At 36.7% G+C, this 22,664-nt stretch overlaps 1 protein-coding gene across 4 annotated transcripts in view; it reads right to left on the bottom strand.

The window, feature by feature from the left end:
- The window catches only part of FBXL2 (F-box and leucine rich repeat protein 2), a 59,400-nt gene that overhangs the window by 25,229 nt on the left and 11,507 nt on the right, over nt 1-22,664 (bottom strand). For 2 of the 4 annotated variants that reach the window (XM_066992364.1, XM_066992365.1), the window contains exons 2-4: nt 16,257-16,318; nt 2,589-2,643; nt 1,015-1,089 (exon numbers count right to left, since the gene is read on the bottom strand). In XM_066992364.1, coding sequence (XP_066848465.1) covers nt 1,015-1,089; nt 2,589-2,643; nt 16,257-16,318 — 192 coding nt within the window. The remainder of the gene's footprint in view (nt 1-1,014; nt 1,090-2,588; nt 2,644-16,256; nt 16,319-22,664) is intronic. The other 2 variants (XM_066992367.1, XM_066992366.1) reach the window with 1 other exon arrangement.

Here is a 22,664-nt window from a genome sequence, read left to right as displayed (position 1 = left end):
CACATCCAGATATTTGAAGATGCCAAAATCTTTCGCCTACCTCCACAAGATTCTTGTATTTAACATCAGTATAGCAGAGGAGGTGGCATTAAAATTTTAAGAGAACAGTGAGAAAATTTACTCTATGTTGCTGTAAAGCTTAAAGAACTGTTTGAACCACAGTTAGCAAAATATATCAAATGATCCCCATCTGGATTTTATTCATGCAACTAAGAAGCTTAACATGAAATCCAGAAGCAAATTAGTTATTGTATTCTAAATTTAATTTATATTATCAAACACAAATTATAAACTAGTCCAGTTACAATTATGGACTTGTATTTTCCTATGGATTTTTGTCTTCATTTTCCAACGCCAAATTTTATTCTGTTATACACATCTATGATAGCATTAATACAGACATGTTTTTCTTATGAAACATAAGACTGCCGCAATCTTTTTGTTATATGCTGAAAAGGACTTTAATCCACATGTACATGCATTTCAGGCAAGGTTCAAGCCCTAGGAAACAAATGTTCATAAAGTGGTAATAATATATACAGCAAATCAAATCCAGGCCAAGCCAGCAGTAAGAAAAGTTGTTTAGCATTTTGTTGTTGAAGTCTCCAAGTTCTGGGGCCAAGTGTCCAGAGAGCATTCAGCACTAGATGGCACTCTCACAGAGACAAGCAACAAAATTCCTCTAGGCTGTGAAAGTGACTCAGCATCTCAATCAGTTCAGAGGCACCCTTTACATCTTTGTTTTCCGGAAATGATCAGTTTTGAATTTACAGAGCCTTGTATGTATACAATATATGCAAATTAGCTGATACACTGCCAACAACCAAAACTCTAAAACTCATCCAGTGTAAAAAAGTCAAATACAGTGCTATCTTCCTATATGCTCCTTCTCTGTTTTAGTATCTCAAACTTTAACCTTTAAAATGTGAGAACTCAAGCACAGCCTATGGAATACTGCAAATGGGCTACGCTCTTAAACATCACCATAGGAATGAAATAAACAAAGACACTAACCTCTATATCTGTCTGAAAGTTAAAAAGGTCTATTCTTTGCCAATTGCTTCCATCCAGAGCTAAAACATTCCATGCCTGCAAAAAACAAATAGAGATTATATACCTCCACTGACTGCTCCCCTCATTTTCGTCTCAGAAATTCAAATACAACAAACTCCAAAATACAGTAAAATAGACATTTTTAGGTAGCAGTTTTTAAAAAACAAATGTAATTGTAGATATTAGTAATCCTAAAATATCAACTGGTTAAAACCAGGGCATTTGTAGAAATTAAACACAGATCTCCTAAAAGGATTACACTTCAGAGATTTGTCTTATGCCCATAAAACATGCATTAGAGGAAGAAATTAAATAAAATACATGAACATAGCAGGATTCAATAGTCAATTTTTAAAAAGAGCTTTTGTAAATTTGTCTAGTAAGTTATTCTTGCTAGATGCATATGGAGAGAAGTGACTGCGCACGAGATTCCTTCCAATAAAACCAGAGTTCCTCAACCTCACTAGTTACTATTCTGAGAGGAACAGAAACCTTTCAGAAAATTGCCGACTTTCCACTGTTAGAATCAGGCCTTTCCATGCGCTGAGTTACATTTACATGTTTGAGAATTTGTCCTTTACTACTGACGCAATAGATGATAGTTTTTTAAAGTAGAACAAAGTAAAAAAGTGAGAGAAACAAAAATATACTCAGAAATACTGAAAGAAAATCACATCCAACTGACAAGAGGTAGCTTTGAGAGAAAAAATTCTGCTTGTTTTATCACCTTGGTTTTCTTCTGATGTATTCAAGACTTTACCTGAAGGTTCTAACAAAGCCTAATGTTAGTTAGCTCACAAAACTTACTGAATTTGTGGACCAAGATGGTATGGGTATAGAAATGAAACAGTTACACAATTATATAATAAAACAATGAAACAAACCAAAAAAATAAAAATAAAAATGGAGAAAAGCATGAAATTAGAAAGTTAATTCATGTTGTATAAGAATACGCCTCATTGCACACACTTCATGTAGGACCAGAATATTTTTCATTTTAACTTAAAAAAAAGACTAGCTAAATATAAAAGCTTACTTTGCCCGCTTTCTCTACTATCTTCTGTGTGCCTTTTTCCTCTACTAGTAGTCCATTTATTTAACACCTTTTGTGCTTGACAAGCTAATGATGGATGAACTTCTTAGACACATGGTGCACATTAACCGAACTACATGGAATTTTAAGCAGAATATGCGTTTGAAAAATAGCGTTATATGGCCACATGCTTTATAAAAAGCAAATGCCATTATGCCAAAATGGGGTTAATCCTTTCTCCAGATATAGAGCATACACTACGGGGTATCTTTTCTACAGCCTTTAAACAGAAGTCTAACATAGCAACTAATTCCACATATCTGAATGCAAGAGTGGACCCACTGTTTATTTGTTTTAATAAACAATGAGGCTATATTTGATTTTTTTTTTCCCTATTTTAGACAGGAAGGAGATTGCCTTAAAGCCCATGATTTGCAAGTAATTAAGAGAAAGCTTTCCAAAGAACAGCAACAACAAAAAGAAGCACAATAGAAAAACATACCTTGGAAACCTGTGCACATCGACACAAAGTAACTATGTCCAAGAAAGAAAAAATTCTAGAAAAAAGGAAAGAATAACAACTAAAATATTTTATTATGAGTTCAGACTAACACATTAATTCACTGGTCTGTAGTTCTATGGAAATAAAACCAGTTACACAACAAGCCAGCTAAATGAAATACAAGCGTTTCACTAAATTATTTTGCTTAGTGAGACTTAAGGAGTAATACCGCAGCCATCTTCTTAAGATAGTCAACACCTGCATAGTAGAAAAACAGGTGCTGCTACAGATAATCTATTTTACGACTCTCCCTCCTCGTTACCCAAATATGTATGAATAACAAATTATTTTTTTCTTATTTTTAATTCAGAGAAACTGGTTTATAAACCTTTAATTGCGATACTATTAAAGAAATAACTTACACAAATATATGTGAAGATTTTAGAGACTGGTGAAGTGTAAGAAATGGGAAATAACACACAGATAAATCCAAATTCGAGAAACTACGTACAAACACAAAGCATGATAACCCTTATTTCTAAAGGGGCATCACAATGACTACCAAGTCTATCACAGTCAGCATCTTTTTTTAATTTGCTCTAAAAGAAAGAATTACACTTCAAAATTTAGCATTACAATTCTGATCACTGAAACAACTCTTCAAGGATGGCGACTTTTCGTAGTTTTCTAAACTAAATTTTTCACTGTCAAAACTAATTTTGCTAAATACCATTTACGAACAACAATGAAACCAGTTCAAAGAAAATTCTCAGGGAATAAAATATATTAACTTGAGCATAAAATATAGATCCCATTCCAAAATCATTTTCTATTACAAACAATGAAAGATATGAAATACATGAAAGATGTTCCTGCAGTTCATTTTTGAAGTATTACCTCTCACCAATGAACCTTTTCAGTTATCCAAACAATGAACAGTGATAATAATATTGTGTGTAACATGGCATTTTTAGCACTAAGGAGGAAACACAACTGGAAAGAGATGCTGAATTCTATAGGTAAAATTCTGATTACTATTTTCCAAGTGGAAACCTGAAGCTAGAGCTCTAAATGGATGCCTAAATCCTAAGGGTTGTGGTTTTTAGCTGTGGTAAGAGTAATGCAATAGAAGTTAATGGAAGTATTTACTAAACGTTAAGGCCCTTCTGGACATTTATGATCATTTATGATCGGTTCAGTTATTAGTTTTCCAATATTTCATCAACATATGAAAATACTTTTTCACTGTACAATAATATATTTCCCCCCCAAAAAAATCTCAAAAGGCAAAAAAAAAATTTACAAAACAACGCAGATAACATTCATTTTGATAACATCTATTTTGTCATTTGAACATCCACTCTAAGGTCTGCTGCCCCCCTTAAGAAACTTAGCAGTGCTTTACACACAAACTGCACACTGCATGTGTTCAGCAAGATTGCTGGACTGTTCAGATGAGCAAAGAAAGCACTCTCTCTTTTAAGAGCAGCATTTATCTCAGTGACCTGCCATGAACCCTCTCTGTAGTCACCTTTCCCCCCTTCCCAAGAGGGGAGCAGCAGAAGGTGAGGGAGGGGATAGAACACTAGAGAGCTGTAAAAGCCGCCTGGCTTGTAGAAGCTTCCTTGTAATAATACTGTATGAGGGGAATCACAGGGTTGTCTTAGATTTACAGAAGCCAAAGCATAAAATACATGTTTCTAAATTATTTCTAATGAAAACATGAAGGATGGTGACAAACCATTTCATGACACAATATTCTTGCCTAAATGAAGCACAGGACATGCTTTGGAAGTGATTCATCCAGTTCCACTGAAAGTAAAAAATAACAGAAGGAATTCAAGACATTGAAGAAAAGCTATTTTCTATATTCCAACTACTGAGTTGTCTAGCAGTCTCTCTTCATGTTTGACTGTTTATTGCTGTTACGAGATTTATGGTGATGTATGATTTCTGCTGAAAAGGATTAAAACCAAATGCTGAACAGATGTATTTATTTTTGCTCCATTTTGTATGAAGTGACTTTTTAAAAAGTCAAAAACTGAAAGTGGTTATTTTATGTTACAAAGAAAAGTATTTTAATAAGTGTAAACATCCATGATGTTTTTAGACTTTTTGTTTTGTTATAACGAAGAAACTGTCTTGAAAGGCAGCTCAAGCTGTCTCCATGAAAATAGATAACTTAAAATGAGATTAGGATGCATTCTAACAGACCAAAATCAGTATCATTACTCAATTAAATATTACCATAGGTACAAGATACCAGTAAATTCTTTTAGAATTGCTAAGAGTTATTTTGCCAACTTGCTTGGAACTGTTTTTTCCACGCTCTTCTGTTTCTTTACTCTGTAGTACAGTATTATGGGCAAACCGCTAAGACAATAGCTTCTCTACTTGCAGCCCCACAGTACTAGTAAATCCTTATCAGTCAGGGAAAATAGCCAGCAAGACACAAGACTAAGGTTTTAAGGCTTTAAAACCCAATCAAAGAACAGAGAAAGAGATGGCAACACTGACATTGTCTGGCACTTTGGCAGAGGGACTATGTCAGCAAACACTTGTAATTTTAAAAAGTGAAAAAATTACCATGTAGGCCAGCCAATGGTTGTATAGCACATCTGTCCTCTATGACCATAACTACATAGATGGAAGTTAATGCAGCCAGCCACAGGATTAATTTCCACTTAGGTCTTTGGCACAATTTAGTACAGGGAAACTGGAAATGTATAGAACCACAGTAATGTTTAGGATAATCTGTACTAACTTCCTGTATCCCAGGTTATTAATTTTTCCTTAGTTAGCCTGTACTGAGCCCATGAAGGACAATCTGCTTACTAATAATCAGAGTTCATCAAGACTTCTTGTCCCTGAGCACACACCAGTCTGGACACACATATGCCTCAGAAGCTTGGTCTTGGAGATCTTTCACTATTAACAGTACCAGAAGTATGCATGAGTGTCATGCCAAAGGCACAAAGAGTTGTACAAGCTCACAGTTCCTCAACTCCTTTAAGGTAAACTACTATTTGGCTAAAGCCTAAATTCCAGAAAATGATCTATTCTTGATTTGAAAGCCTTCAAGGGGTGGAAAATCACCACCTTCTCCGACAGTTTGTTCCACTGGTTAATCATGCTGTTATAATATTTGCCTTATTTCCAAGGTGAACGTCTGACTTTCAGCTTTATGCTTTCCTCTACTTTTCTTCACCAAATTAAAGAGCGCTTTAGCAGTTAGTACTACCTTCTCACAGAGTTTTAAATCCACTTATCATGTCATCTTTAATTCTTTTTACTTTAGCTCTTTAAATCTCATCTTCTGTGCACATTCTTCTTTCCCAGTATGCTTCTGCAAATGTAGACATCAGAAGCACACGCAGTGTTAAAAACCTTATTAGTACCAACAAAGCTGCACACAGCCAGGGACTTTAACAGCCTTTTTGATACAGCAACAGACAAGATACTTACAGTATCTTATACATTTAATTCCAACATTCTCTTCAGGGATGACACATCCCAGGCTACAGCTCTTTGTGTGACATTCCCTAATCCATGCAAAAATTTATCTTGTAAAATGTAAAATTTATCTTGTTTGAATGTCCCTTTATTTAATATGTCATTCAGATGTCCTTGGGAGTGCTTTGTCTTTGCAGTAATTTACCACTGCATTTCTTTTAGAGTCATCTAGAACTCTTATCTCCAGAGACTTCTTAAAATGTGATTTCCATAACGTGGAATAGAAAACAAAAAGAAAAAAAATGCTATTTGGTCTACCTGCCAGTTGCTGCAATAACTTTTAAGCAACTCTGAATCCTTTTAACATGAACCAATGTACTGTACAGTGCTACTTCTAAATCAAAAGTTCAAATGTTAAAGTCAAATGCCTGAGTAAATTCATGTAATTTGGGTCGGTAGAACCAACTGATTGTTTAACCTCAGACCGATATTGTCCAACCACAAAAACACAACTGTTGATAATATATCTCTCTCTAAATTTTCTATCAAACATATATATAGTGAGTTTTTCCAGTACATATTGAATAGGAGGATGAGTTTTCTTGTATTCTTCCATATATTTCCATTTCCATACAGACTTCATTACTCCCATGTGCTATGAACAGACGTGTTTTCCAAACACAGAAATGACTGACGTCACTTTTATTATTTTGTTTCCCTCCCTGTGGAACCACAAAAAGAAACAGCTATTTCTCGGAAACCCAACACTGCATGGAGCATCACCTACAGAATAAGAAACAAAACCATGCAAGAGTCAAACTGCTTCTCTCGTCTTTCTAAGGCCCTCGCCAACCTAATCACATAAGGAACAAGCTTTTGCAGTGGCAACCTGATAATTACTCGTTTTAAGTATTTTGATACAATACTATATGGCCTGATTACAAGCAGGTAACAAAATACATACAGTAATGCATACACACATACTGTACTGTGACTTCCTGGATATTTTGGCTTGGCAAACTCAACATTGGTATCTGCCCAGTATGACAAAAATGCCTGATAATTTCTAAAAACACTCAGCAATAAGATTTTTAAAACTGGTTTAAGAATGGAATGCTATTTCAAAACTTTTATTTTTCACATCTTTTCAATTCACAGTGCTGTTGCACACAAAGAATGATGTCAAAGTGTCAAAGTATACAGAAATATATAGCTGGATGGATGGAATATATGGATTCCCCATCCCTAGACGTGTTCCAGGCCAGGCTGGACGGGGCTTTGGGCAACCTGTTGTAGCAGGAGGTGTCCCTGCCCACAGCAGGGGGGTTGGAATTAGATGGTCTTCAAGATCCCTTCTAACCCAACTCATTCTGTGATTCTACATTTCTATGAAATGAAAGTCAAAATAACAGATGAGAAATGCATGACCTTTAAGAAGTTAAAGACTTGAACACAAAACATGTATAGGAGGTATAGGGCAAAATCTCAACCCATGAAACAGTTCATCTAATGTCTTCCAAAAGGTCAGATACATGCTATAATCATTCAGCACCCTTACTTAGCTCTGCTTCACTCAAAATAGCTGGTGTGACCTAACGTTTTAGGGCAATCACCTCATTACATTGGTTATCCTGATTCGCCTAAGAAAAATATGAGAATTTCAAGAAGAAAAACCAACAATGGTTATTAGAAAATAATCTTATATAATATTAGCATCATTTTGTCTTCACTAATACTAGGAATCCCACTACAGTGTCTCCAAAAGTGAAGCTAAAGTAGAACGTTTCACTATTTTTTTTTTTGCTTTTTTTCCTTTGCTATTTTTTCTTTTTCATCATCTTTCTCCCCTCCCAAGACCAAATACCTTTCCCAAATACCTTTCAAACTAAATGCCAAACCAAGTCCTGTGCTTTACCTAGAAATGAAGCAGTAGAGGACCTGCAGGCCAATGGAAGAGAGCTAAGACAACTCCCAGCCATGCCACCTCTACTTTCTGCACCCCCAAATCAATCACACCTTCCTAAAATTGGAATAGTTGCAGAGGAGGATGATCCATATTTCTAACCTTAAAAGCCTCATGAATTGTCCAGTTTAATCATTTCCTATAAGAGCTGGATGACCCACAAGGTTCTGCAGTTTCTAAAATAGAACATGCTGGAACTCAGGACTCCCTAGTTTCATTAGCTAGATTTTTGTCAAAGTCTCAGCTGTAGACTCCAGCTACAGCACTTTTTTTTTATTTTTTTTTTTAAGGCATCAAACCAGGAGAAAGAATTCCATAAGGATCAAAACCACTCAAATATTTTTTTATTTTACAGAAAAGCATATGATAAATGAAAACGTAACTACTTTGGGGCAGACAGGAATCCCTGAAAGGGGATACAAACCAGGGAGGAATACCTCATGCACCCATTACAAGCTGGGGCTGATCAAATGGGAAGCAGCTCTGCAGAAAAGGACCTGGGATCCTGCTGAACACCATGATGGATGTGTCTCAAAGCAGAAGGCTTTGGGGCCAACTTATCAATGTGTATAAATATCTGATGGGAGCGGAGATAACACTCTTCTCAGTAGTACCCAGTGACAGAAAAAAGAGTGACAGAAAAAGAGGCCATGGATGCAAACTGAAATACAATAAATTCCACTTAAACAGAAGAAAAAAACACCTTTATTTTTACTGTTAGTGTTGTCAAATACTGAACCAGATTGACTTGAGTGTTTATGGAGTCCCTATCCTTGGAGATAGTCAAAACTCAACAGGACAACGCCAAAAAAAATGTCTGTTCTAGCTGACACTGCTTTCAGCAGCAGGTTGGACTAGATGACCTCCAGAGTTCACTTCCAACCTTAGCTAGTCAATTTTATGAATACAAAATTTGTTTTTATGAAATGATTTTATGAAGTACAAATTTGGCGACTAGAACACATCTTACTAAGAGCAGTTAGCTTAATGATTATTTCAGAGTGGTTTAGCTGGCAGATCATAGTGCCAACCCAACCTTCTGGTCATTCAAATTCTTCCCATGAGAGAAGGTATTATACAATCAGGGCACCAAACAGCCAAAATCAAACATGCCCACTCTACATGCTGGTGGCTTGATAAAAATGTGGAAAAAAAACAAACATGATGCTCTGGTGGTATGCAGCCCAGGAATATTCCATAAACCATAATTCTTACAGACATAAATGTTATGGAAACTTCAGTTAGTCTTTGGACTAGTATTTGGTACACTTGATCCAACCTGTAGCTCTGCTACTGGCCTGGAAAATAACTTTGAAAAACAGATTTCTTATCCTGATGCCTATGCCTGCATAAGGAAGACAGATATGAAAGCTCACCTCTACTGTAAATGCTTCATAAGTTACTGACAAAAACAAACAAAAAAAAAGCACAGTATAGGTGTTTGGTATTGTTATTTAAACTCTCTAACATCACTACTGAAAGAAATAAAAACAATGTTCTGTGCTTTTTTTTTTGTTTGTGTTTTTGTTTTTTGTTTTTTTTTTTTGGTAGAGAGTTGGAGTATCCTTTGAATTGCCTTTGTGTTTTGCTGGCACTTTTAGCATGGGAATGAGAAAAGAAAAACAACCATTTTGGAGTGTGTGTGGGGGGGGAATTCCATATGAAAGGAATGGCTTCTTTATATCACTGATACTTCTGAACATTTGGCTTTGGTAATTTGTTAATCAAGAGACTGAGTTCAAATAAGGCTCCAGTTTCAAAGGTAAAAGCAGCTCCAAATGGAATTAGGCCTTGATTAATTAAATAACAGATTCTAAAGAGAAGCTTGAAAGCATATAAAAAACAAAATGAAACAAATGGTAATGCATGGATCTGAGACTTATGTAAGTTGCTGTTACATCATCTTTAGCTGTTATTCCTGCTTTAAATGCTTATTTACTTTTGTTTGTTCCAGAATGACAAATCTTTTGTCACAGGTGTGTTTTTACTAAGAGATAATATCCGTCCTTGAAGTAGGTAATGCTGAAGCAGTCCATTTGTAAGAAAGCCCCAACTCTTCAAGCTGAAACATTAAACAAATCATTTCCTTTTCATAATTCCCAAATTTTACTCAGCACCTTGGCAAAAACAAAACAAAACAAAACAACTTCCATTCCCAAATCGCTCCTTCTGCATTAACAGTGTACAAATGCACTCATAGAATTTTCTGCTTGTGTTCTTACAGTCTCTCAATCACATTTTTAAAAGGAATTCCATTTGAAACATCTCTGCCCCAAACACTTAAGCTTATACTTGTGTTTGTTTATGAACAAAACCAAAACATTTAAACAATAAGTAGAGGATGGTAGCTACCTCCTCCAGTTACAAAAGGCCAAGCTTACTTGACAACATAATCATTTTCACATGCTCAGCAAGCACCTCATACAAAGAATTCAGAAAACGCATACAGAATAACCAAGTCATAAGTTAAAGAACTGAAAAATATAAGCTTGCATCTGGAACTGATCTTAGTTGGTAACAATTTCATAAGCAGAGAAACAGTACGTGTATATTGAAGACAAAATAACCTGTCGTTTGAAACATGACTCATTTTCCCCACTTCATTTGTACAATTAAATAATGCAACATTTCACCTTGCGTAGCAAAGACTGCTGTTTAGTATTTAATAATCTCAGGAAAACATTTCAATTTTATAATGCACATGCAATCGTTTATTTTGATTTTAGACCACTTTTTGCCTTTCTGGCATACTACAATAGAGGACTTCAAGCAATTACAATATAGCTATTTAGAATCACAAACAACCAAAATGATACATCAACTGTATTCATACAGATTATTAATCTAATTGATTGTATAGAAGTTGCTTATGAAAGTAAAACATATTTCCTTTAATTTCAAGATGTAAACAAATCTATGGTTTCTGTAAAGGGAATTCTAATCATGCCTTGTGCATGTAGCTTTCATTGAGCAAATTAAGTTCTGTGATTTCGCATGCCTGAAATACGTCTAGGCAAGGAATTAGTGCAGAGCAGCTGCAATACTCCAAGCTCATGTTAATTTCCCAATATAGAAAACTCCTCTATATAAAGATATGGGCAATATATTCATTAACCAGAAGCATGGAAGCTAGCACTGATAGGAAACAAACAAGAACAATGAGACTGATAACAGCATAACATCAAAACTAGACTCTTGTCTGCAGTCATATACCCATTTCCAGTGGTCCTTAACTCCAAAGAAGCGATTAGAAAACCAACCAAACAGGCGATTAGAACAAATCACAGGCACGTGTCATGGACCAGATAAAGCTTTTGGAAAGTGATTAGATATTTTCATTTTCAGCCAATGGGAAACAGAAACAAAATTATTAGGAACAAGATTTAACAGATTTTTTTATGATTATTAAATTCTTATGTGCTTCAGCAACAATTGATAAGTGGTATCACACTACAAGTACCATTTTTATTTAACATCCTTTGCCCAATTGTAAATGAATAGTCATTTAGTTTCTCTGTACCTTCAATCTTCAAGGTAGCATACCTAACCTTAAATAAACATTGAGGATAAAACAAGTTGCAATTTTCTGATTAATCAGCTTTTGCTAGAAATTTTTCCGATTACTGTTAAGTGGGAATGGGCTTTAAAACTTTCCAGTGATTTAACTCAAATTCAGGACAGAATCAATAGCTTAGTGGTCATTGTATAGAATATTCCCTTCGGAATATTCCATATTCCCTTCAGAATATGGAAAATGTCTCATGTTGATTTTCATATCTGTATATATATATGTATGTGTATATATATATATATATATATTAAATTGCTACGCCACTGGCTAGCACGCACGTGCTAGGAAAGAAAAACGATGAGGAAGAAAAATGACAAAGCATGCTTTTAAAAGTGAGTTTTGTCTAAATTAGGTGAGAAAAGTTTCAAAATAATGACTGCTGTGTTAGAGAAAAATTCCTCTCATAGCTCTAGAAGTCAAGAGAAATAGAGAAGCCAAATTTTACAGTGATTTTGGGCTATTTAAATATCTATGGTTCTAACTAAAAAAAATTAGTCATTATGACAGATTACTTGTTGCAACCTTTTCTGTATTTTTCTCATTTCCCCCACAGTTAGGCAGGCAGGTTGTAAAGTACCATTTCAAATATACACAGCACTATGTTCAACTTCACTTTTCTTCAGCTACTGGCAATTTTTCCTTTCTACTATAATGCAAACACTAACAAAAAGCTGAGCAAAAAGCAGTGTGTAGTAATAAAAACAAATAACAGAAACATGAAAACATGTATAATACTTCATCAGCCACCCACATGCTGCATATTCTTGCATTCAAGAGAAGCTGCTGCTGGAACACAACTGCTGAGTTCCCCTCCTAACTCAGGTTCTAAAATTTGCTTACCTTCTTTTATATCTGGTTGAACACTCAAATTTAAAGTCTGATGACTAAGACCTATTATTTGAGTACATGCACCCAACAAGTATGGTTTACAGCAGAACTCATAATAGCTTTAACATTTATGGTGCAATTTATGAACACTAGTAGTTTGCAGGCATGAAGGAACTGAAAATGGTTCGAATGACTGAAAATAACAAACTTCTACTGTTGAGAACAAGTTCAATTTTCACTTCTTGAGTGGCTGGAATAAATGCAAAAATAATATAAACCAAATCATTGTATTCTCTCTGAATAATTCTTTAAAGAAAAAAAAGTTAGCAAGGAAACAACAAACAGAAAAATACTTTTACAAATACACAAAAGTACTTGTTTTTCCCATTGCTTAAATTTTCAGATCCTTCATGACTTTTTTCAGTAACAAAACCTGATTATAATTACTGCCATGTTTTACAATCAAGTTTCTGAAGCTTGCCATTCTCATGCAAAATCTTATAGCACAAAATATTAGTAATTTAAATACACATGAATAAACCAGATCTGTCCTTCTACATGCCCAAAGTACTGACCATACCTCTATTTTCAAACACATTATGATTACCTTTTATCAAGCACAAAACTTGAAAGTAATATTAGTTACATTCACTATTTTTTGTTTCCAATGTTTTTCAAACTCATACTGTTTGAAAACTTTATGAACTTTAAAAATCCTTTTTTCTTCCTGGCAATTTACAAGAAAAAAATAGGATCATCCTCATGGCTCTGACATTTTACTGAAAAAGTTGATACTGTTAGATCTTGAGTAGTCTATCTCAGACTTCATTTCTGATTCTCTTGGTAATAGATACGGGTTTAACTTCAGATATCAATGCATATCTGCACCTAACATACTGTATGTATTTCCCAATGCATTACTGATGCTTTTCTGTAAGCATGGAAGAAAAAAATAAAGCTACAAATGCCTGAAAACACTGCTTAAATTACACAATTTCTAACAACTCTGTTGGATTCTTATTCAAACAATTTAGCTTTTATTCAACCTTTCACTTCTGTAACAGAGAAGAGTAAAGGGGAAACAGTGTCACTTGCCAACTGGCAAACTAATAGCACTACAACAGCTAAAAGGGGTGGTCATTTTTCTTTTAGCTTGAACAAATGAAAGTCTTTAGCAGAGTATATTTCTTTCACAGGAAAAAAAAAATCAGTTGCAAATGAAATGCCCCCCTCACTCCACTCAAGCTATTCTACCCATTTCAAAGCATGATTGGTCCTCTCCAAATTACAGTCTTCTTGAAACCACCATAGTCCATCTTAGCCAGATAACCTCTTCTTCCTCTGACCAATTATTTGGGTTTATCTCATAGAATCACAGAACGGCTTGGGTTGGAAGGGACCGTAAAGATCACCCAGTTCCAGCCCCCTGCCATGGGCAGGGACACCACCCACTAGATCAGGTTGCCTCCTACCAGAGAAGGAACAAATAATTTGTGGTTTTGTATCCTTCCAAAAGAGCTCCTCACCTGAGAAGCTGAGGGCTTCAGTCAATTACTGATGTGTGGTAGATACTTTGTAGAAACCATGCAAGAGACAATGACACTGCCTTGAAGAGATTATAGTCTAATTCTGGGTGTTACAGAAATAACAGTGATGATCAGGTAGATAAGAAAATGAAAAAGAGTAAGGACTGAAGTGTAAGTCCAGGTGCTTACTTTAACATTTTTAAAATGATTACTGCAATAAATGAGTAAATTTTGAAAAGTGGTAGTATTTTCTAAGTCTACCACCAGAAAAAAGATTTCTCAGTTTTAATAAAAAATATTGGACTGCTTGTTACAGTCAAATTATGTAAGCTTAAATACTTGATGCAAATGACAAGAACACCAACTCTCACAATAGAAGTGTTTACATTTCACTTCCAGATATTTGTAAGATGACATTAATCACCCTTTTTCCATGTGTCAATTTTTTTTAAAAGCTGTAGTATTTTCCAACAGTTTTTATATGCATCTGATATAAGCAAGAAACAAACCAAGTGCATTTGATAACACTTTCAACAGCATTTACTATTCAGTTCCTGCATCGTAAGCAAAACGTTCCCACTGCAACTGAGTTACTCATCTTAATTACAGGGTAGATTGCATAGTTAATATGACAAAAATAATCATGATGTTAATTACACTCAGTACAGTAATATTGAACTCTTTCTGTCATACTAATAGTGCAAGACCATTTTAAACCACTTTGTAGCACGAGCATAAACTGTTTCAGGTGTTGAAAGACACATCCTTTTGCAAGCCTAAGCATAAAACAAATGCCCCACCGATAATCCTTTGGACACCCAGGTTAAGGTTTATATAGCTTCAAAGATAATTTCCTTTTAACCTACAATGAAAGCTAAAGCATACCATGTAATCAGTAAATTCTTTCAGAATAAAACATCTTTGCTATCTCACTGTCTAAACTACATCAACAATTTCTGTTGAATTACATAAATGGGATGCTTAACACCTGCAGCAGTGGTAAGGACAGTCATTTCCACAGAGACGGAAAACCCTACTGCTAGAAAAGAAGTGTTTTAGATTAAGATGTGCGGCATCGAGTGAAACAAAGCAAAGTTATTAGAATTTGTATTCAGGGCATCACTCAGTGATGCTTTTTCATTTAATCACATTTTCTAAATAGTTCTACAAGACTAATTTACAAAATCACCACCACATGGAATGAGTATATCTGAACAAAAATGAAAATCTTTTAAAAATGCAATTCCTTTTAACAAAAGACTGTTTCTTTAGTACCACCAAGAGAACATTGTGATAGTACAGACACTAAAAAGTACTAACGTTTTAAGAACACTTTCTTAATACACAAGATAGCAAACTACCATTTTTTCAGACAGGAAGCAATGACATACAAGATAACCAAAGCAACTCTTTAGAGTATTAAGAACAAATCATTAGCTCAATTTTAATAACACCATCACTAAAAATTATAATTGCACCATTATACATGGATATTTCTTTTTACACAAAGAGTGGGCTGCAATGAAAACTATAGGCAGCTAGAGAAGAAGTTACTGGGCCGATTCAGTTTCCCCCGTGAAGTGGTTACTTCCAGTTGAGCAGTAACTCCACATTCTGGAATTGACATTTTGCTTGAAATCAACTTTCAACACAACAAGCATGTGAAGACATCCACCAGTGTCTCAACCATGGGCTAAACTTACTGATCCTGATGTTGTAGCTAACTCCTGTGAAGGTGATCTACTCACATAGCTTTGATGAAATGCACAGCTGGCTGAACGATTACAGTAAGTAAAAACCTCCTGTTGGTTCTACCGTATATAACACAGACCAACAGTAAAGGAGACAGTCTGTGCTTTTCACTGCAGTGATTTTTGGAAAGCTTTGAAGTTGTATTTATATTTGTTATAACAAATTTCATAAGAAGAAGAATGTGAGTATCCATTGTAAGGAATTACATAAGAGAATGGATCTTACACTCTACAGACAGATAAAACACTGTGCAATGTGGAAAAGAGTTAAGTACATATACTAAAGCTATTTGAACATTTTATTTCACTTCTTTTTCTAATATGCAAGAAAAAGATTACTACTCAACTATATTATCTATGGTATAGCGTAATTTGAACACTAAAACAAATCAAGACCAATCAAAACAAAACAGGTTAAAGAATTCCAAGATTTAAAAGTCATGTTGCTATTTATTTCAAGATATTTAAGAATTAATAGTAATCTTAATAGTTTAAGAATTAATTTGTAGTCTATAACCCACATAAGCAATGCATTATCTTCAGATTTTTACTCCTTAACACGTTATCGCGAATTACCTTAACAGAAGCTCTTTGGGTAATTTTTTGTTAATAAGGCCTTCGTCATTATTTGAGAAAACCTGGAAACAGAAGGAAAAAAGTCATTTAGGAAGACCAACAAAAAAAAATGCTTTTAGAGAACCTTTTAACCTTCTGCTTAGGTGTTTAACTCTTAAATTACCATTAGCGCCATGTTTTCAACATGTTATTTGGTATCCCTATAAATTATTTTAATAGGCACAATGCAGCCACACCCACTCATACACTTGGCTCTTTCCTAGTGCTGAGATTTAGCCACACAAAGTATGTGGAACTTTGTAATCATTAAACAAACACTAAGAAACACACCCCATGAAGTATTTTAGGTAGCAGTAAAAGTTCTAGCAATAGCAAGACACATACAAATATGCACTGGTTGCACAGTTCTAAAAATGTCCTGTTTACAGTGTACACTGTAAATTCCATGGCCCAGGTACATGAAGATGGAGAAACTGCAATAATCTAATGATTTAAAGAATTTACCGCCACATATGGCAGTGATCTGAAAGCAAGACAAGCACCTCAAGAAATGCTACAAGAAAAACAGAAAATGCCTCTCACCTAGACCATCTTATTACCAACATATCTCCCAAGAAGAGATTCCATTCCGCCATCAACACATACCACATACTTGATAACTATAAGCTGTGCTCCTTGGTTAAAAAAAGGAAAGCTCAACAACAGGTGGTTCTGAAAAAGGTACATCAAAAAAGCCAAATGCAAGCATAACTCTGTCCATAAAAACAGGGAAGTCAGCAAAAAGTACACGCCTGGGAATTCTGAAATATCTCCCCCAAAATATTGTAAGATTAGAAAACTGGAATTTCCTTCTAGCTGCCATTAGAACCTTTTTTTTCTCTCCCAGTATGTTCTAGGCTGATGTCAGGTCTAACTGCATACCACTGTTTCTCAGTTTTGTATTGCAGCAAAAGCCACTTTTTGCACCTCCAACCTCTGGGCAACAAACAGGCTATCCACACATTTAAGAACAGTAAAACCGTAAACTTTCAACAGGACCAGCAAGATTAATCAGACTTCTTTTTCCTGCAACTGGAGCAACACAATTATTAACAGACCAACGGCTGTAGAGTTTCAAAGCTTACAGCATATATGCATACGTGCTTCAATAGGACAACTCTACTTCCTCCTGAAAAGATACGTGCTTGGCTTTAAGCAGTTCCACATGGCTGAACGCAGGTACAGGTTGTCACTGGTTTTACTTTACACCAATAGCCATTGCTGCTGCTATTTTCAGCCTTTATGCTCTTATTGTAGCACTTATTCAGAGAAAGGAGACATATGCCATCCTCACAGAGCTTAAGATCACCAAGTTGCTGGAGGTGAGGGTGATATACTTGTGCATTACAAGCAAAAATAAGTCACAAAAAAAAAAAGTTACCTCTATAAGCGCGCACAGTCTGTGGTAAAACAGACAAGAGAACTTACATCTCATTAACTCTGGTCCAATATCTGAACATTTAGTATCACAGACCACTAAAAATCCTTAATCATTCAACATAATCATTCTGCAGTTGCAGAAGCTTCCTCAAAAGTTTTGATATCCATCTAGAACATACTTTCCATTTATATGCATAAACATTTTTTAAAAAAGCTACTTTGCAGACTGTTACTAGTTTACTAGTATGCCATCGCTTTGCCAGCGCAAAATCTATTATTATACTACTTTTATTTATGCTGTACACTCCCATATGTACAATAACATGGACATATGCTCACTATATGAAGATGACACAGCATTTAATTTCATAAGACATGAGCTATTTAATGCAACACTATTTAATACAAACAGATAAAATGTGTGCTCAAGACTACTGGTATTTCCAGCTACTAAACTCCTGCATTAAAAAGCTAAAGCACTACATAACATAGCACAGATTTTTGGGACTAGTAAGTATTTTCCACTTGTGGCCAGGGTGAAAATCTAAACCTACAACCAGTCTATACTTCTAGCAGCTCTTATGGGAAAAAGACTTATAATCTCTGTTTATGAAAGGTATCTTTGGAATTTAAATTAAAGCTAGACTTGCAGACTGTGGTAAATAAATGACAGTAGACATGACCCATATGCTTGCATTTAGAAATCCAAGTTAAACTGAAGAAAATGCAGCTTTTACTATTGCTTATGAGGAGCACGCGACTTGCCCTCCACACAAAGTACCATGCCTGCAAAACAAGCTGCAGATGAGGCAAGAAACGGATTCAAAGCTGTTTTTTAGTGACGTGGACAGTGGGATCAAGTGTACCCTCTGCAAGTCTGCAGATGACACCAAGCTGAGTGGTGCAGTTAATAACCCAAAAGGAAGGGAAGCCATCCAAAGGGAGCTGAACAAGCTAGAAAAGTGGGCCCATGTGAACCTAAGGTTCAACTACTCCAGGTTCAAGGTGCTGCACCTGGTGCATGCCAGACATGAGGACAGACTGGGAGGACTCATTGAGAGAAGCCCTGCAGAGAAGGACTTGGGGGTTCTGGTGGATGAAAAGCTCAACATGAGCTGGAAGTGAGCGCTTGCAGCCCAGAAGGCCAACTGCATCCTAGGCTGCATTGACAGAGGGGTGGCCAGCAGGTGGATGGAAGTGATTGCGCCCCTCTGCTCTGCCCTTTTAAGGCTCCACCTGGAGTGCTGCAACCAGGCCTGGGGCCCCCAGCACAAGAAGGATGTGGGGCTGTTAGAGTGGGTCCAAAGGAGGGCCACAAAGATGCTCAGAGGGCTGGAGCACCTCTGCTATGAAAAGAGGCTGAGAGAGCTGGGGCTGTTCAGCCTGGAGAAGAGAAGGCTCAAGGAAGGCTTTATAGTGGCTTTTCAGTAGTACTCAAAGGGAGCTTACAAAAAAGATGGAGAGCGACTTTTTACTCAGGCAGATAGTGATAGGAAGGTTTTAGTTCTCATTTTAAACTAGAAGAGGGGAGACTTAGATAAGATGTTAGGAATAAATTCTTCACTCAGAGGGTGGTGAGGCACTGGCATAGGTTGCCCAGAGAAGCTGTAAATGTCCGATCTCTGGAAGTGTTCAAGGCCAGGTTGGACGAGGCCCTGATCAACCTGGGAGGTATCTCTGCCCATGGCAGGGGGTTGGAACTGGGTGATCTTTAGGGTGCTTTCCAACCCAAGCCGTTCTGTGATTCTCTCAGTTTTATGTGCTTGTGTATACACTAGCTATAGTTATCATATCAAAGTATTCTTATGGAATATTTAAATAAATGAAAAAAAATCTTTACTTCTTTACTCTGAAAAAGTAGATCAGCCTCTAGAATGATCCTGCATTTGAATCTCAGAAGAGAGGGAACCCTTTAACGCTCTGCAGTTTCAGTTTTTTGCCAAATGAACAGCAGGCATGGGATAACTGAGGTTGTCGTCTTCTAGACAGAACATAAGGGGGCTGATTGTGTGCAACTGGTGTCAAAAAGAGAAGGTCAATATCTATTCCTTTTTTGAGGATTTCCTGATGATCTGAAACTGCCGTTAATCACAGAATTTGCTAATGAAGTAATTACCCTGTGTACATATATCTATCATCTCTTTGAAATAACTAGCACAGTCCTATGACTTTTTTGCTTGATTTTTATATCTTGACTTTGCTAATTTTCTATTTAAAAAAATAAAAAATAAAGCCAGTCAAGGAAGTGTTCATCAACTGCTGTGAAAATATTCTAATAACCTTGAAAAATATGACTTACTTTTCTTTAGTTAGACAGTGCTGACAACATGCCCTCAAAATACCTGTCCAGTGTTACAAAATAACTGTGGATGCAGAAAGAATATTTCTTCTTTCTTTGCTTTCACATTTGATAGCAAGTTTGACTGTGTTAATGACAGGGTACATAAAACCCTAGAAAAGCATGCTTCAAACTGTAAAAAAACATGAAATACAACAGAAAAATCAGTGCAGAATGAAAAAGGAGAAGTGACACTGAACATATGTAACAGAATATTACTCTAAAACCAGCTCTGGATTTCCTGTAAGCATAAGAGATACAGAAAGTGTCTACATTCCGACAGGAGTTCAGGAAACAAACAAAACAAAACATGCAAGGGAAAACTGTAACTGTGCTCTACCAAAGCCTGTTTTCCACAGCTAGTTGGTTATTAGTTCAATCCTGGGCCATTTCTCACATTCCTTAACTGACCTCTTGCTTTAGTGTCTTCATTTTACTTTTGTAAGACTGGTTACAATGAGCTAAAAGCTGAAGATTTCCTTAAAAAATTACCTGATTGATGGCTCATTTCCACAGAGATACTTATGGATCTCATTTCCAGTGATATAAGAGTAGACGAGGACATTCAACCTGCTAACTTTTCAAATCAAGTTATTTTTGAGATTCTGTTCTTTAATAACTTTGCTCATTAGAGTGTTAAAGTAAGCATTTTTTTTAGTAAATGTAGGTTTGACAGAGAGGAAGTCTTGAGACCCCAAACAACACCAGCGAAAAGACAAACTGTCAATAGGGTTGAATTATTTACCAAGTCAGTAACAAAACCAAAGGGTGGGTCACTGTCACCAAAGGAGACAGCAGTTTAGAATTAAATCCATTCATTTCCCTTCTCCTGCTGTTGACACAGCAGACATCCTAGCTAAGCTGTAAGTATTTCCATATGTAAAAAAGCATTGAGTCTTTCAGGTTTCTACTGGCAAGAACAGGATTTATTTAGTATTATTTATGCAGTAATAGGCATCATGAGAACAAGATGCTTTAAAGGAAAATCTTGACAAGATTAAAATCGAGGTTTTACTCAGGTTCCTGATGTGCAGATCTGTGTTACCCAACACAAAACCCACCAACTTGCTGCACATCTCTCCTCCTCCGTGGGAACACCCAGCTATTGCCTGAGCCATTTCACCTTCACCATGCAGCTGAAATTGCCTCTTGCTAGAGAAGGAAAGCCAGCAGATCAGAGTGCTCATAAACTGCTCCGGGTAGCAGAGCTGAAGTCATCAATGGCATGCTAAAAGCTCTCCATTTAACTACAGGAGAAAAATGGAGGATGAAGAAGAAAAGCAAAAATAATCTTCCTTGACTAGAAATTTAGGGTTACCTCATGTTACGCTACAAAATGTTTTCCAATGGTCAGGGAATTGCTGCTAACTGGTGCTTCCTCTAGAAACGTGCAATTAATGCACTGGAAATGGCAGATGAGCAGACTCATTCAACACGAAGCAAGCAGCAAAACGTAACTGTATCTAGGCAACAAAAGCAGGAGAATGGATGTGCACTGCTAACGGGACTGAAACAAGGGATATCAAACAACAGCTGATGGCACAGCACTTCTGTTCAACTGGAAACCACTGTAAAGCTTTCTTTATAACCTATCAAATTTAGGCACAAAATTGAATCTCAAAAGGTGATGCCATCTCAAACCATGCACATCTACAGTGGCAAACTATTTTTTTTTTTTAATTATTTTACATGAACACGCAGACGCTGTCTGCCACCCAGGCTCTTACTCCCATGCTCTGCCTCAGGCTTTGACTCTATGCACCTGGAAATCCCAGCTGTGCTGCTCTGTCGTGGCAGCTAACCACCTTTTCCCCTGGAACCCACTACCTGAGCCCAGCAAGCTGCCTTCAGCAGGCTTTCAGCTCCCTCGGCACTGCCAGATACCTACTGCATCTTTCCTCTTCCAGCACTGTGACAAACTGATGGATCAAAAGCCACCGACACCTCACATGAAAGCCTTTTGCTCTTGTGTTGGTCTTATAAACCATCACTGCTCACCTTCAGAGAACAAGATCAAACACAGCCAGGAATATCTCTCTGCCTTTCCAAAATGCCTCACTGACCTGGGGCTGCCCATAAAGGCCATACTGCCTTTAAAGTCTCCCCACAGCGAGCTCTGTCCGAGATAACAAAACCTGCCAGGCAGAAGCAGCTGGCCACACTGCCCACTTTGCTGTTTGGTTTGCTTCCAGAAAAGCCATCTTTCTTGTTTTGCCAGCGCTGGTATTCAGAGCACATCATTCACATTTCACTGGAGGGCATCAGTCTGGCTCTACAAGGCCCCACTCTCACTGGGTGACAGATGAAGGTCACTCACGAACGTCAGTGCTCACCTCTGCAGCCATGCAGCTCTACCTTGGCACCTTCAGCCACTCCAGCTCAGCTGCCCCTTCGCACAGACCTAGGGGTGCCTGAGGTTGCCCCATCCACCTGTTCACAGTTGGCCAAGTAGCTGACAGCACCCTTTCCCTGTGGCTTTCAGAAGTGCAGCCACTTTCTGCCAGCTGTACTTGGAAATCACTGATCAAGCTTTCTTAAGAGTATGGCTTCTCAATTGCAGGCAGCCAGGTTATTAAGGCCCAACAAGTTAGTGAAACTTATTAGCTGAGCTGACCTGACCATCCTTGTAAGCAAGACTCACCTTCTCTCCT

This window comes from Anser cygnoides, chromosome 2 (genome assembly GCF_040182565.1).
Source record: "Anser cygnoides isolate HZ-2024a breed goose chromosome 2, Taihu_goose_T2T_genome, whole genome shotgun sequence".
NCBI lineage: Eukaryota > Metazoa > Chordata > Aves > Anseriformes > Anatidae > Anser > Anser cygnoides.
Note: the sequence above shows the minus strand (reverse complement) of the source record. Positions and strands in the feature narration are given on the sequence as shown.